The following is a 13,925-nucleotide window of genomic DNA, read 5'->3' on the forward strand; positions in this document are numbered from 1 at the left end:
GAGAAAAATGCCTATTACTGTCCTGTTACAATATTTCAGAAATCGATACATAAGATAAAGCTGCTTGAGCTGAATTAAATCTGGTAACACATGTGACAGCTAGAAGACAAAACACCCGTTCTCAGTGGCGCTTTCAACACTGTAAGGGAGAGACAGGAATGTAAGAGTGAACAGTGTTCCAATCACTGCAAACTGTTAGAAAAGGGCTTCTTTTCATTGTCAGTTTTAGATAGTAATGGTTAGCTTCCATTTATTATTTTTACCATATGAAAATTTGGCTATGGCACCTTATCTTCAACATTCTTTATCAACATATCTAATTAATCCATATTATTTCCAAACATTAAAAAAAAAACCACAGCAGAAGGTTATTCTGATTCGGAACCACAGTTCTTGAGTTTCTGTCTATAGACTCTAAGTTTTCTTAGTCCATGATTACTTAAATCTGGTCACGCTCTTCTTAGATTATTAAAAACGGCTTTACTCAAAGTTTTGACACTTTATTTAAAATTTAAAACAAATCAACCAATAACTTCACCTTAAAGATATTAAAAATTCCATTATAATTTCGAGATTATTATTACCCCTTCTCAAAGGAAAGGAATTCTTACCACTTATCTTTTACTTGAATACCATAAAACAATAGAATGGATCTAAAACGAGTAACTATTTCTTTGGAAAATTTAAAGCTCAAGATAAAACTCTCCATCCTCACCCTAGAAAACAGGCTTTTTGAGCCTTAGCAGGGAGTAGCTCACAGACCATAAAATGAATGAAATATTCAAGGTTTTCTATTGACAGCATCATTTCAGGAAGCACAATTATACAGCAGTGTAAAAATATCTAGGTTGACAAAGGCAAAAAGAAAGGAGAAGAACAGAACAGAATAGGGTAATCATGTTTCTGTGTAAGCCAGTAACACTGTAAAAATTTCATCTAATCAGCAAAGAGTAGAGGAAACCCAGGCCAGGCACGATGGCTTACAACAGTAATCTCAGCAATTTGGGAGGCCAAGGTGGGCGGATCACTTGAGGTCAGGAGTTCAAGACCAGCCTGGCCAACATGGCAAAACGCCGTCTCTACTAAAAATTCAAAAATTCAAAAATTAGCCAGGCATGGTGGCACATGCCTGTAATCCCAGGTACTCAGGAGGCCGAGGCAGAAGAATCGCTTGAACCCAGGAAGTGGAGGTTGCACTGAGCCGAGATAGCGCCACTGCACTCCAGCCTGGGTGACAGAGAGACCCCGTCTCAAAAATAAGTAAAGAAATAAAGGAAACACAACACGGAATCAGACAACGCGATAATGAATTCTGACGGAAGAAGCATTAAACATTTTCTGCAAGGGGCTAATAATTGTTCAATTCCCATTCTTACCATAAGAAATATAAAATATCTACAAAGAAGCTTAACCTGCCCTTAGAAGTCCCAGTATTTTCGTTCAAGCTATTTACTACGAAAATAAGAATATTAAATACAAAAGAGCAACGGCTGTAGAGACACAGACATACTCCTCAGAGCTGTATTTCCAATTCCTGCGTCCACATTAGGATCCCCATTTGACCAGTAACATTGCCTCTTTTTTTAAATCTCATTAATTTTTTACTTTCCCTAGGGTAAACTTTTACCAGAAAACAGAAGATGTATATTTGCTTTTAAAATGTACAATCCAAATCCACAAGAGAATAAAATATGAATATTAATACAGCTCCTTTGCTCAAAATTGTGAAACTCAGAGCACCACTTACACTAATTTCTTACAGACATTCTTGTAGACTTCAGAGAGAAGGTCTACATATTGACACTGATTTACTCAGACTTAGGGAACTGACATTACTTATTTGGCACTTAGGCATTTGAGTGGCAAGTCATCATTAAACATTTTTTTAAATGCTCTCCCAACTGCCTGTTGAATATGTACATAGCAACGTTAAGTACACTTAGGCAATACAAAGCCACAGTTAGAAGACTAGAACATATACTGTGGTTTGCTCATCATGCTAACAGGAAATTTTTGACTGATGCCAAAGAGGGAAAATACTATGAAAAAATGTTTTTTGAAAAAGCAAAGAAATATTTAAATTACACAAGTTATTATAAAGCATATTCACAAACTGGAAATCATCATGAGTAATCCTGACAATGTGCATGGTTTCAAATAAGTATTTTAATAGTTAAGTATAAAATAATAGAGGTTGCAATCAAATAATTCCTTATTACCATCAATGCCATATGTAATATTCAGTCACCACATATCACTCGTATACACATACATACCACATTCTGCAACTAACAATCACAGTATGTATATTCCTCAGTGGGATCAATGAATAAAAGTAATTGTGGAAAGTACCTAGTTTACCTACAGGGCAATTTCATTTTACTTTAAAAAAATAATTAGAATTCTTTATACACGATGTCTCATCCCTCCACCCTCCAAGTAAAATATAAGCAAAAAAAAAAAAAAAAAAACAAACTCATGACAAAAAGGCAACATTACATGGATATAAAATGGGAAATAGCTAAAGAATGCCCCCAACAACCTGCCTTTTGCTAACTGTTTCCTGAATACCATAAATTGTACAGTTTATTACAAAGTAGTTATTGAACAGATGTTAGTAGCTTTCGTATTTCTGATGTCCAAAGGCCATCCATTAAAGTAGTCACATAAGCCAGAGGCAGGTAAGGGAAGGGGAGACGATATATTTTTACATGATTAAAACTTTCTAAATCCACACCCTGAAATACGGTATATGTGTTCTGTGATGTCCATTTATGAGTATCATCATTTCATTAGATAACCCCCACCCTCCAGTCCTTTATCCATTCACCTGGCAAGACCACCTGGGATATCTTTTTGAAGCTATTATGAAATAATTCCAACCCTCTAACCAGCACAGGAAAGCTCATAGGTACTCACCCTGCAAACTGGGCACTGCCAGGGACTACTGCTGTCTCTAAGCCTGAACTCATCAGACAAACACTTGGAATGATACACACGAAAACACAGGTCACATATCAACACCTCTCCAGGCAAATGGCATTCAAAACAATACCAGTCATGATTTTCTGTTTCCCAGTCCTACAAAAAATACAAAATAGTTTTGTATGACATTTTGTCAATATCTGCAATGACTAAGAACAAAATTGAAACTAAATGTCCATCAGCAGTTAGGCATCATAAACAATTTAAAGACATTTACTGTGTTAAAACAAGAGGGAAAACACCTAGAAAGTTGCTGCTTTAAATTTTAAAATCTTTCCTAAACAGTGGTAATATTCAGAAATATCTTAAGATAATCTGATAGCAAAACCAGTCCAAAATGAAATAAGTCCAAAGCCAATGCCAGTTCTAATATTATCTTTCATTTTGAAATATAATCTAAGGAATAATTTCTTTAGTAAACTGAGAATCCCAAACCAACCTATAGCTTTGTATTTCAAATAAACAAACCTTTGTTTTGCTCTGCTTTAAATATATGTATATAACAGTCCTTGACACACTGTGGGAACAGAGAGAATAGTAATAGGTGGTGATGCTCACTATTCTTATCTTCTCATCTGTGGCATTGGATGTTTTATTGAAGATAACCATTAATCAGAATGTCCGTGTTCTGACAGGATGTCAGATTTTCAGAGCTGTTGAATTTAGAAAAATAAATTGAAACTGTGAAACTAAAGGTTTAATCACATTATCCAAAGGAGATTACCACAGAAAACAAAAAAGGAAGTAGGCTTATTTCCTGACTGGGGCTATTCCTAGAAATAAAAGAACACAACTGCAGGTACACAGGCATTCTTCAACATATTCTTATTTTTGACATCTTTTTTTTTGTACAGCTAATACCCTTTAAATATACACAACAAGAGTGTTAGAAGTTCTCTTAATTTAGAATTCATTATTTATAAATATTACTCTTAGCTTTTCTTAAAATATATTTATGCTAAGAGTGATGGGTTAATTTTCAACTTTATTTGTAGATGTGGTAACCGAATGAACAAGGGTAAAAGTCCACAGTTAGTATAAACAGGGCCACTTCCAGTAGGGACCGTGACATTCCAAATTTGGGTTCCACCATCAATTTTATTTCTATAAATTGTTATCAATACTGTTTCCAAGGTGGAACAGCTTTACTGTTTTCTCTGATGTCAATACTCCCCCAATAAATGGGCTTCCATGTAGCACTCACTCCATAAGCAGCAACTTCTTTGGAAACTAGGTTCAAACGTGTTACTGCTTGACCATATCTGAGTGCCAGATATGAAGGACTACCCAGTCCTTCGAAAGAGAAGAGGTACATGAATGTTCAAAAATTCATGTCTTGCAACTCACATCCAGAGTCATGGCTAGAGTGCAGTAGTAAATCCTGCAGAAATGTAAACTTTCTGGTTTGCTTTTTATTAAGAAATTGGCAGTCCGTGTTGACCAAAGTAATAAAGAAAAAGACAAAGACCATTTTTAGTTATTTGCTACAGATGTATACACTCCACAAACTTCCTTTGGTAGGGTAATTGCAGTTGGGCTGGAATCTTAAAATACTGATTTTTACACAAAACCCTGATTGCACATGGCAGGAAATAATGTACTCCACAAAGTTGGGCACAATGGCATCACACCGACAACAATATATGTGTATGGTGCTTGGCTGTATTAAAACCGTCATCCTTGGTGTATCCATTTGAGATGGGCTCATATGTAAGCTGCATTTTAGCTATTTCAATTTATCAATTATTATGTTAAAAATCATTGACAAATTAGGTTTTGGTGGAAATAAGATATTCTACTTTTAATTAACAGTACTCTTTCCAAATTTAGGACAAAATATTTCAGGATATTTTCTTCACTCATAGCTGTTTTAAAAACATCCTAAGGGATTTTGGTGGCTTATATTTGACTCAATATTAAAAAGAGAAATTGCCATCTTTCATTACTTGAATTTTTTACATTAATTCATCTTCATGTGCTGGGCAAAATATTCTAGTACTTACTAGGTTAATTAACAAAAGGAAGCAAGAGTGTAATTCCTGTGCATACCTCTGGCCTCTCCACATTACCTTTACCTCTTTGCATCCCTACTCCTTCCCCATCCACCCATGAAATGAAGATAAAAATGGGTCTTTCTTTGATAGGGTGTTTAATTCTTGACCTAGTTTTTCATAACCAATTATAGAAATGAAAGCATAACTCAAATGAAGTAAAAGAGGAACATCTGGACATGTTTATACGATGGCATATAACCAGCTCCATTCTCAGACAGAAAGTATGGGCTGGGACAGCAGTGCTGTCCATTCTTTTAATCATGGCAATAGCTGTTCAGAATATGCAAAACATGCAAAATCAAGTTCAAAAGTGATTAGACTCTGAACACAGGAAATATTTTCCTGAGGTATGAATCATACAGGCATGTTCATTACAGGACAGGCTGCCTACAATTTGTCTTTTGGTAAATAGAAATCCTTTACATAATGCTTTTTGACTAGCACTCAGACATGTATGTCAAAAACCCTAGGTTTACATTTTCACTGGATTCCCCCAGATGTCATCGGCTACTCTAGAGACAGCCTGAGTAACAGCATATGTGAAATGCCAATTCAAAACATGAAAGCTTTTAAATAGCAAACCTACCAGCACAAAATTCAAAACTAGAAGCCATGTAAAGATAGTATGGTTTTACCAAACGAATCTAGCAAGAGTTAACTAAGCTAGCCTAAGGTAAAAGAGAAATATAATACAAAAAAAAAGCAGAATTACAGTAAAATAACATAGTGCAAAATTAGTTCGCCTTGTTTGGGGCTGCTGTCCTGGAGAAAGGCTGCATACTGTAGGCCTTTCAAAATAAAACAAAATAATCTTGGTCTCACTACATAACTTTGCTAAATATCAGGCAATACACAGGGCTAAAGGGATTTCACACAGGGTCAAACTGTTTATTATTTCCTATATGATGTATACTATTTTACAGATGATATTAACTGATAATCTATCAATGTGCTAATCAAAAATGAAAAGACAAAAGCATGCAAACATAAAGAGTCATTACTAGTTGTAGAGGAAACTTTTCAATTAACCAACACAAAAGCTACAAATGGACATAGAGAAAATCTCTCCCCAATGTACCATGAAAACCATAATGATATTAGAAAAATATTTTGCTAATAAATTCAGTGCCATTATAAACTTGCACAAGACATGAATGCATGTCTTATTAAAACTGGTTCACACTGGATTCTTTAAAAATCGGAAATGATGAATGTGAGTGTGGTCAAGTCAACACCTCACCAGAACATGAAATTTATACAGGCTGTCCTCAGAATCTAGTAGAAAAATCCACCTCTAACAGTAGCCTATTGATCTAAGTCTCTGTCATTCATATAGCACTTGGTTAAGACTCTAGAGCTAGATTGGTTCAAATCCTGGCCCTGGCATTCGCAGTTGTATAATCTCGGGCAGAATGCTTATCTTCTCTGTGTGTCATTTTCTATCTGTATAATTGACAAAATGACAGTACCCAGTCTACATGGTTTTTCTATGAATCAAATGAGTTCATACAGACAGTCCTTACAGGAGTGCCTGGCACAATGTGAGCACCCAGGAAGTGTTCTTATTATTATCTACTCAGTGCACAGAACAAGAACTGACCAAGTCACAAAATGATATAACATGCTTATAATTTTATATATATATGTGCACATTTCTTTGCTAGGCATTTTAAAATTCATTATTACATCTGTATTTCACATCTTTTTTTTTTTTTTTTTTTTTTTGAGACAGAATTTCACTCTGTCGTCCAGGCTGGAGTGCAAATGGCGAAATCTTGGCTCACTGCAACCTCTGCCTCCCGGGTTCCAGCAATTCTCGAGTCTCAGCTTCCCGAGTAGCTGGAATTACAGGCATGCGCCACCACACCCAGATAATTTTTTGTATTTGTAGTACAGACAGGATTTCGTCATGTTGCCCGGGCTGATCTCAAACTCCTGAGCTTGGGCAATCCGCCCAAAGTGCTAGGATTACAGGTGTGAGCTACTGCGCCCAGCCCACAACGCTTCTATATGCTAGACAGAGCAAGAAACACTAACTCTGGTTTAGAGACCAAACCGAAGCACAGAAAGAGCTGCTCAGTCAAGTCAGAAAGGAGATATGTGGAAGAACTGTTCGAATAAAGTGTTCTAAAGTATAATCCACTCTCACCAATAATCCAAAAGCAATTTTTAAAGTAATTTCCTCTTTCTACTTAATGAGTAGATAAATACTACACAACCAAGTACGTGTGTTTGAGATAGCATTTTAATGTAGATGCAATGTAAAAATAATTCTCTACAATTCTAGGTTTAGCTTAATTAACAAATTCTGTTAATCATTAGGAGATAAGAATCTGATGGTTACATATTTCCAGTAATTTTAAATATTACTTATATTTAAAATAAAAATATTACAACGTTGCTCAGTGCAACAGAATTTAGACAGAAGGAAAAAGAAAAAGAAACATATACACACACAATCACAATAAACCTAAAAGAGTATAATAAGACAGCATGACCCAAAAAGCCCTACTGAATAAGAAGGAAATTCTTTTACCAAAGCAAGAATAATTTCTAAGTATATTATAGTTTAAATGCACACAGAACCACAGTATAAATGATTTCTAATAATCACCAATACTTAACTTGGTAAATGATTATATTTTTGTAACTAAGATAGGGAATGGACATTTGGAAGAAATATGTGGTTCTGCATGTACGTAACAAACAGAGTAAGTTATATTTCACACCTCATAAACATATACACCTATCCATAAAAATTAAAAATTAACAAAAGGTATATTTCATATTAAATAAATCAACAGTATCCAAGGGGTATCAAATTTGGCACTAAGGGCACTTAAAACATATGATTAATTTACGACAACTATTATAACTGTAATTATATCAAGAAAAAGATAAAGACCTAAAACTTTAAAAAGGAATTCTTACTGTAATATGCCATATATATATATAAAAGGGTTGCAGGGGTTGGGGGAGTCAGGCTCAGTTTGAATACAGCCTCACTTAGTATTTTTCTCAAGAACAATGCAAGGGAGCCCCTGCTTGCCATGGCTGCCTATGGTGGTAGTTCCGAAGAATAAAGCCATAAATTCCAATCCTATCTCTTACCTAAAAGATGTGAGCTAAGCTAAATTTCAAGAGAAATATAACCCGAAACTTTTTTTAGACTGGGCATTTTGAGGTGGGAAGAACAGATGATGACAGAAGAGAAGTGTCTATCTTGGCCCTCTGTAAATTAAGATTTAAGTTTGTTTATCCCCAACATAATAGGTTAATCTCTTTAAGAAGCCAGATAATATGTATTTTCATTAATTATGTTTTTAAATATGTGTCAAAAGCCTTAAATGAGAAAAAGCAAAAGACATAGAATTCTACCTTTTCATTTAAAAAGACATAGGCATGGTGGCTCATGCCTGCAATCCCAGCACTTTGGGTCACTGAGGCAGAAGGATCATTTGAAGCCAGGAGTTCGAGACCATCCTGGGCAACATAGCAAGACCCTGTCTCTACAAAAAAATGAAAAAATTAGCTGGGTGTGGTAGCGCATGCCTGTAGTCCCAGCTACTCGGGAGGCTGAGGCAGGAGGATTGTTTGAGGCCAGGAGGTCAAGGCTGTAGTGAACCATGACCGTGCCACTGCACTCCAGCCTGGGTGACAAAGGGAGACCCTCTCTCAAAAAAAAAAAAAAAAAAAAAGATGCCCCCTAGGCCTATTTAAAAGCAGTATAAGATCCTGCTCACAGGCAGTACCAACTGAAGCATGTGAAAAGAAGGTTCTCAAATAGAAGCAGGACACAGAACCAACACCGGAGTTCCTGTGTGCAGCTGCTCGAGTCACAAGCAGCAACACAAACCGGCAGAAGGACTTTAACCAAAAGTGTCAACTGTGGTTCCTAAACTCATACATTGGTTTTGTCCTGGCATTAACTATGACAAGGAAATGAAACTGTGAGACCAAATATGGCAGCTAAGTAAAGGGAGAAGCAGTTTTACAGCAAACATCACTGTTTAATATTTTTAAGTCATCCTCAACACTTTTGACTAAATTATTAAATGTGAGATCAAAAGCATCTGTCAAATAATATCCTAGCTTTGTGCTGAGGGCTGTATATAAAGTCGGAAGTCACAAAATTAACACTAACTGCCTCAATTTCAAATAACATATTTGACATGCTTTATCTGCAAATGATTCATAATTTAAGGTGACCTGCCTTACTCTATTACATTAAAGACTTTGCTAAGACCTTCTCATCTTTATGAGTATCTTATTGCTTAAGAGTGTAATTTGTAAGATACCAAGTTATATTTATCACAGAAAGCTACTAAATACCAAATGTAACTTAGCTCAGCAAATGGTAAAATTCTGTCCAAGAAACACACTTCTCACATTTTACAAATAAAGGTGGTGAAATACTGTGAAGAAATATGGGTTTAGTGGAGCCATTCACGTGTCTTTCTCTAGAGCAAGCAGATGAAGTAAGCTATGAGCCTACAAGGACATACAGCGTTTCTTTTAAACAAGCAAAAGAAAAAAGTCTTGAAATAACAAAACATTGAATGACCAGATATCACAAAATTTCACTCAGTGCCCTGGTCTTACAGTCTCTTTCCAATATAATTGTAAAAGCTTATGAAAATACCTTTAAATGAATTATGTGGACCCTATGAGTAAATGGTAATGACAGACCAATCTGAAAGTGTGAGATGTCCATAGAAAATTTACAGGAGTGTAGTTTGTCATTTTAAAAACTAGTTGGCACACACACTTTTTTATGCATTTACTTTCTTAAGAGACAAGTCTTGCTATGCTGCCCAGGCTAGACTCAAATTCTTGTGCTCAAGCAATCCTCCTGCCACAGCCTCCCAAGGAGCTGGGACTACAGGTGTGTGCCATCACACCTGGCTCCTCGGTACATATACTTCTGTTTGCTTGACTAATATTTGAGCAAACCGTTTAAAATTGGGAGTGCACATACTTTAAATAATTACTTTTTCATTCTAACATTTCATGTGGTCATTATTTAAAACATTACCACGAAGATGCTTATCTATTACCTAATTTTACCACAGTTTCTCCAAATGAATGATCACTTATGTGGAGGGTTGCAAACGGTGACTGAGATCAGCATCCCAAAATGCCTAAATTAACTGCAGTCTAGAAGAAGGAATCTCAGCACCATGAGGTCACTATCTTGGCCTTAAATATACAGGCTTGCACTTGGATTATTTATAACTATATCCTGACATATTATAGTTAGGCTTTTGTTACATGAGTGCTAGATTTGATAAAAATAATCTTGTTCAATATATGCATATTTCTCAATTGTTTCAAATTTTTAAAAATAAGCATTGAAAAAAAGTAGCAGAGGTGAAATAAAAATGTAACATCAACAAACTCTGACTTTTAAATTCCATCAATAATAGGCAGCATAGAGAAAACTACACTTTTGTCTACCTTCTCTTTATCAACAGAATTGTGGAATTGGAGACAAGAGTCCAGACTCCTTGCTGATACAAAGTATCTCAGGAGATATAACTTGTGGGACTTATCAAGATAAATACACCTTTTCCCCACCTGAGTTTACAGCAATTTTTAGAGATAACAAAAGGAAAAAAAAGAGCTTTACCACCCATTTAAAAAATAACAGAACTGCCTACGTTAAGAACATTTGTAACTTTTACTTAAAGGTTTAAAAATAGATAACCAAAAACATCCTACGCCTTCCCTTCCTAAGGTCATATACATCTACTTGTCGTGTTCCTTTCTTGATGGATAAATAACAACATACATCTTTCAATTTAAAAAGTTAAGTTTTTAGAGACATCAAGGTGATTCATCCTATATACAAGGTGGTAAAACTATAAAGCATGGGCCCCAGACTCAAACGCTGGCATGCAGGACAATCATTAGCGCACAGAACACCAAGTGCAAACTAGAAAAGATGGCCCTTCTACAAGACACTCTTGTTGTATGTTCGTTTATTAGAACAAATGCACTGTTGAATAAATAGGCAAATACACAATGTCTGTGATGTGGATGGGGCTTCCTAAATTGCACAGTTCACATCTGGCACCCCAATCTGCAATGGCCTCCACGCACTGGCCATACATTAAAAAAAGTACACAAAGCTGGTCAGGACAAGATGCATGTGCTGTGCCTAGTGGGAAACAATTACATGTCCTCCTAGAGTGTCATCAGGGCATGAAAACTGTGGCACATGGACAGCTGCTGAGCAGCCAAGTGGGACCCCAGCCAAGGTAACAAAATACACATATAATTTGTCTCATTATTTTAGAGTTACACTTTAAATAAAGATCCAGTGTTCTCATGGAAAACCTTTTTACAAGTCTTGTGTTTGAGAATACAGGTTGAAAAGTAAAAAGACCCTGTTTAGAATTTTTGTATGATTAGTAGGAAACTAATGTGCTTTTACTATATTACGCACAGGCATTTTTTTGTTGTAAGCATATTTATTCATTGGTCAAATACCTGCTTTGAGTACCTGGTTATATAATTTATGTAGATAATCTCCTTTAATCCTTCAAACAATCAAATGAAATAGATCTTAATATGCCCATATGACGGCTGAGGGCTGAGGATCAGAAGCTAAGAAATTTCCTCAAGGTTGCATAACTAAATAAAGGCTTGAATTGGATCTGAAACCCCTGTTTGTTTGTGACATATGAGATCTTACCTCTTTCTAATAAACTACATTACCTCTGAATTTTAAATATTTACATATTTTATAAACCAGGCACAATTTTGATATATTCAGTTGTGCTTAAATTATACAGCCATATTTAGAATAAAAATGTTTGTGAGAAAGAACCAGAATTAAACCTGCATACTATATGTTTGGTTTACATATAATATTTCATCTAGACAGAAGAAAAAAGGATGATTCTATAAATATATGCAAGAACAACATATAAAAATAAAAATTAGAACATAGGACCTAATATAGTGGTAAAAATATAACGTGCTCATTAACGACTTGTTGAATTAAACAAAAAAAGTTCAACTTGGGGAGGAAGAAAGCATATGGAAAAGTACCAATCTAAACAGGAAAGAGAAATAAAATCGCTTTTATGAAAAAATGTACACATGATCCATAAACCAAAATCCTATAGATTAAGTTGCACTTACTGTTAGTTAATTACTATACAAATCTTGGAAATTATCAGTATAGTCTTCTATACTGTCTATAAATTCCTAAGTGTTTTAAGATTAGAAATTTTACATTATCTGGATTATTCTGAGTATATAATAAGGTATCAACAATTAATGGCCCTCCTTTAAATACCTGAGGCAACAGATTGATACCACTTGACATTATTTTTATTATGTCTTGGCACCCTAAGTTTCTTCACTGGCAGCAAAGCTTTACTTTTCTGTAAGGAAACTCAATAGAAAAACTGTTCTTATATAAAGATTTCCACTTAACTTTTCAAGAATACTTCCAGCGCACAAATGAAATTACACCAGTGAAAGTAAAGATTTTTTCTTCCATGTTTTCTGTTGCTGGAAAATGTGAATTTTCTTTCCTGAAGCTTTGAAGGTGCAGATTAAATTGACAAAAACAAAGTTAAAAAAGTGAACAGCTTTTCTAAGTTCATAACTTATCACAGCTGTTGCTGTAAACCACCTCCCCACAGGCACTGTGCTAGTTAGTTTACTGCTGTCAGGCTTCACACGTTAGTATGTTTGTTGGCTCATCTGCTATAGAGCCAGAAAAGAAAATAAACTCAAACTTTTTGGAAAATTTTTCCACAAAGAACCAATTATAAGATTCTATGTCATTTTTATAATTTTAGATTTTAGAGAATTTATGATAAAACACTCTCAAAGTATTCAATTATTAAATCTATCCCTTTCAAAAAGTAAATCTATAAAAAGAGATAGATTTTTGAAAGAGGTTGAAAGGGGTATGTCTATCTATATCTATAGATAGATTTTTCTTTTCTTTTTAAGAGACAGGGTCTTGGTCTGCCGCCCAGGCTACAGTACAGTAGTGGCATGACCATAGCTCACTGCAGTCCTAAACTCCTGGGCTCAAGTGATCCTCCCAACTCAGCCTCCTGGGCATCTGGTACTACAGGCATGTGACACCACATCCAGCTAATTTTTTATTTTGTTTGGTAGAGATGGGGTTGTGTATTTTATTTTATTCTGTTTTATTTTATTTTATTTTATTTTTTGTAGAGATGGGGACTATGTTGCCCAGGCTGGTGTGTAACTCCTGGGCTCAAGTGACCCTCCTGCTTTAGCCTTCTAAGTGCGAGGACTATAGCATGAGCCACCTGGCCACAGCTGCTACATTTGAAACCTATCATCTTAAACGATGTTCCCTTGTAAAAATTAAGACATTTTTAATCAAGGTATTAGAAATAGCAAAATAAAATAAGGTAAGAAGATAGAAATATTACACATGAAATCAATCTTTACGTAAGAAAAAAATGTACTTCAAGATGTGCCTCTCAGTTTAAAGGTACATAATGGAGAGAATTAGAAGATTAAAATATCAACATTTAAAAGAGGAGTCAAAGTGAGAACTAGGTAAAAATGTAAAGAGAATTAATGTCTGTCTTTCCTGTTTGATTTCTGTTCCAGTACACAAAACCTGCAATTGTCATTAGTCAATGTAGGCACTGGCCAGGGGAACTTAACGTTTGGAACCTGTACTCTGCCACAAAATCCCTACTGAAGCCTGCCTTCATCCCAACTGAACTGAGACTGTTTCCCTAGGAAGACAGTTCATCTCCTTCTATCTGTGTAGATGGCATCAATATTATCTGGCATGGAAAAATTTTTTGCTAATATTTATTGAAGAAAACAGGAATGCCATGAAGTGTGGGTACATCAAAAGAGCTTTGGTTTGCTTTA

General features: G+C 35.3%; 1 protein-coding gene across 21 annotated transcripts in view; it reads right to left on the reverse strand.

Annotated features, from left to right (window-relative positions):
- The window catches only part of ZMYND11 (zinc finger MYND-type containing 11), a 118,130-nt gene that overhangs the window by 30,839 nt on the left and 73,366 nt on the right, over positions 1-13,925 (reverse strand). For 12 of the 21 annotated variants that reach the window (XM_009213852.4, XM_021942990.2, XM_009213851.4 and 9 more), the window contains one exon: positions 2,920-3,081. The exons of the other annotated variants lie outside the window; for them this stretch is intronic. In XM_009213852.4, coding sequence (XP_009212116.1) covers positions 2,920-3,081 — 162 coding nt within the window. The remainder of the gene's footprint in view (positions 1-2,919; positions 3,082-13,925) is intronic. 21 annotated transcript variants of the gene reach the window in all.

The sequence above is a fragment of the Papio anubis genome, chromosome 11, assembly GCF_008728515.1.
Source record: "Papio anubis isolate 15944 chromosome 11, Panubis1.0, whole genome shotgun sequence".
NCBI classification, from domain to species: domain Eukaryota; kingdom Metazoa; phylum Chordata; class Mammalia; order Primates; family Cercopithecidae; genus Papio; species Papio anubis.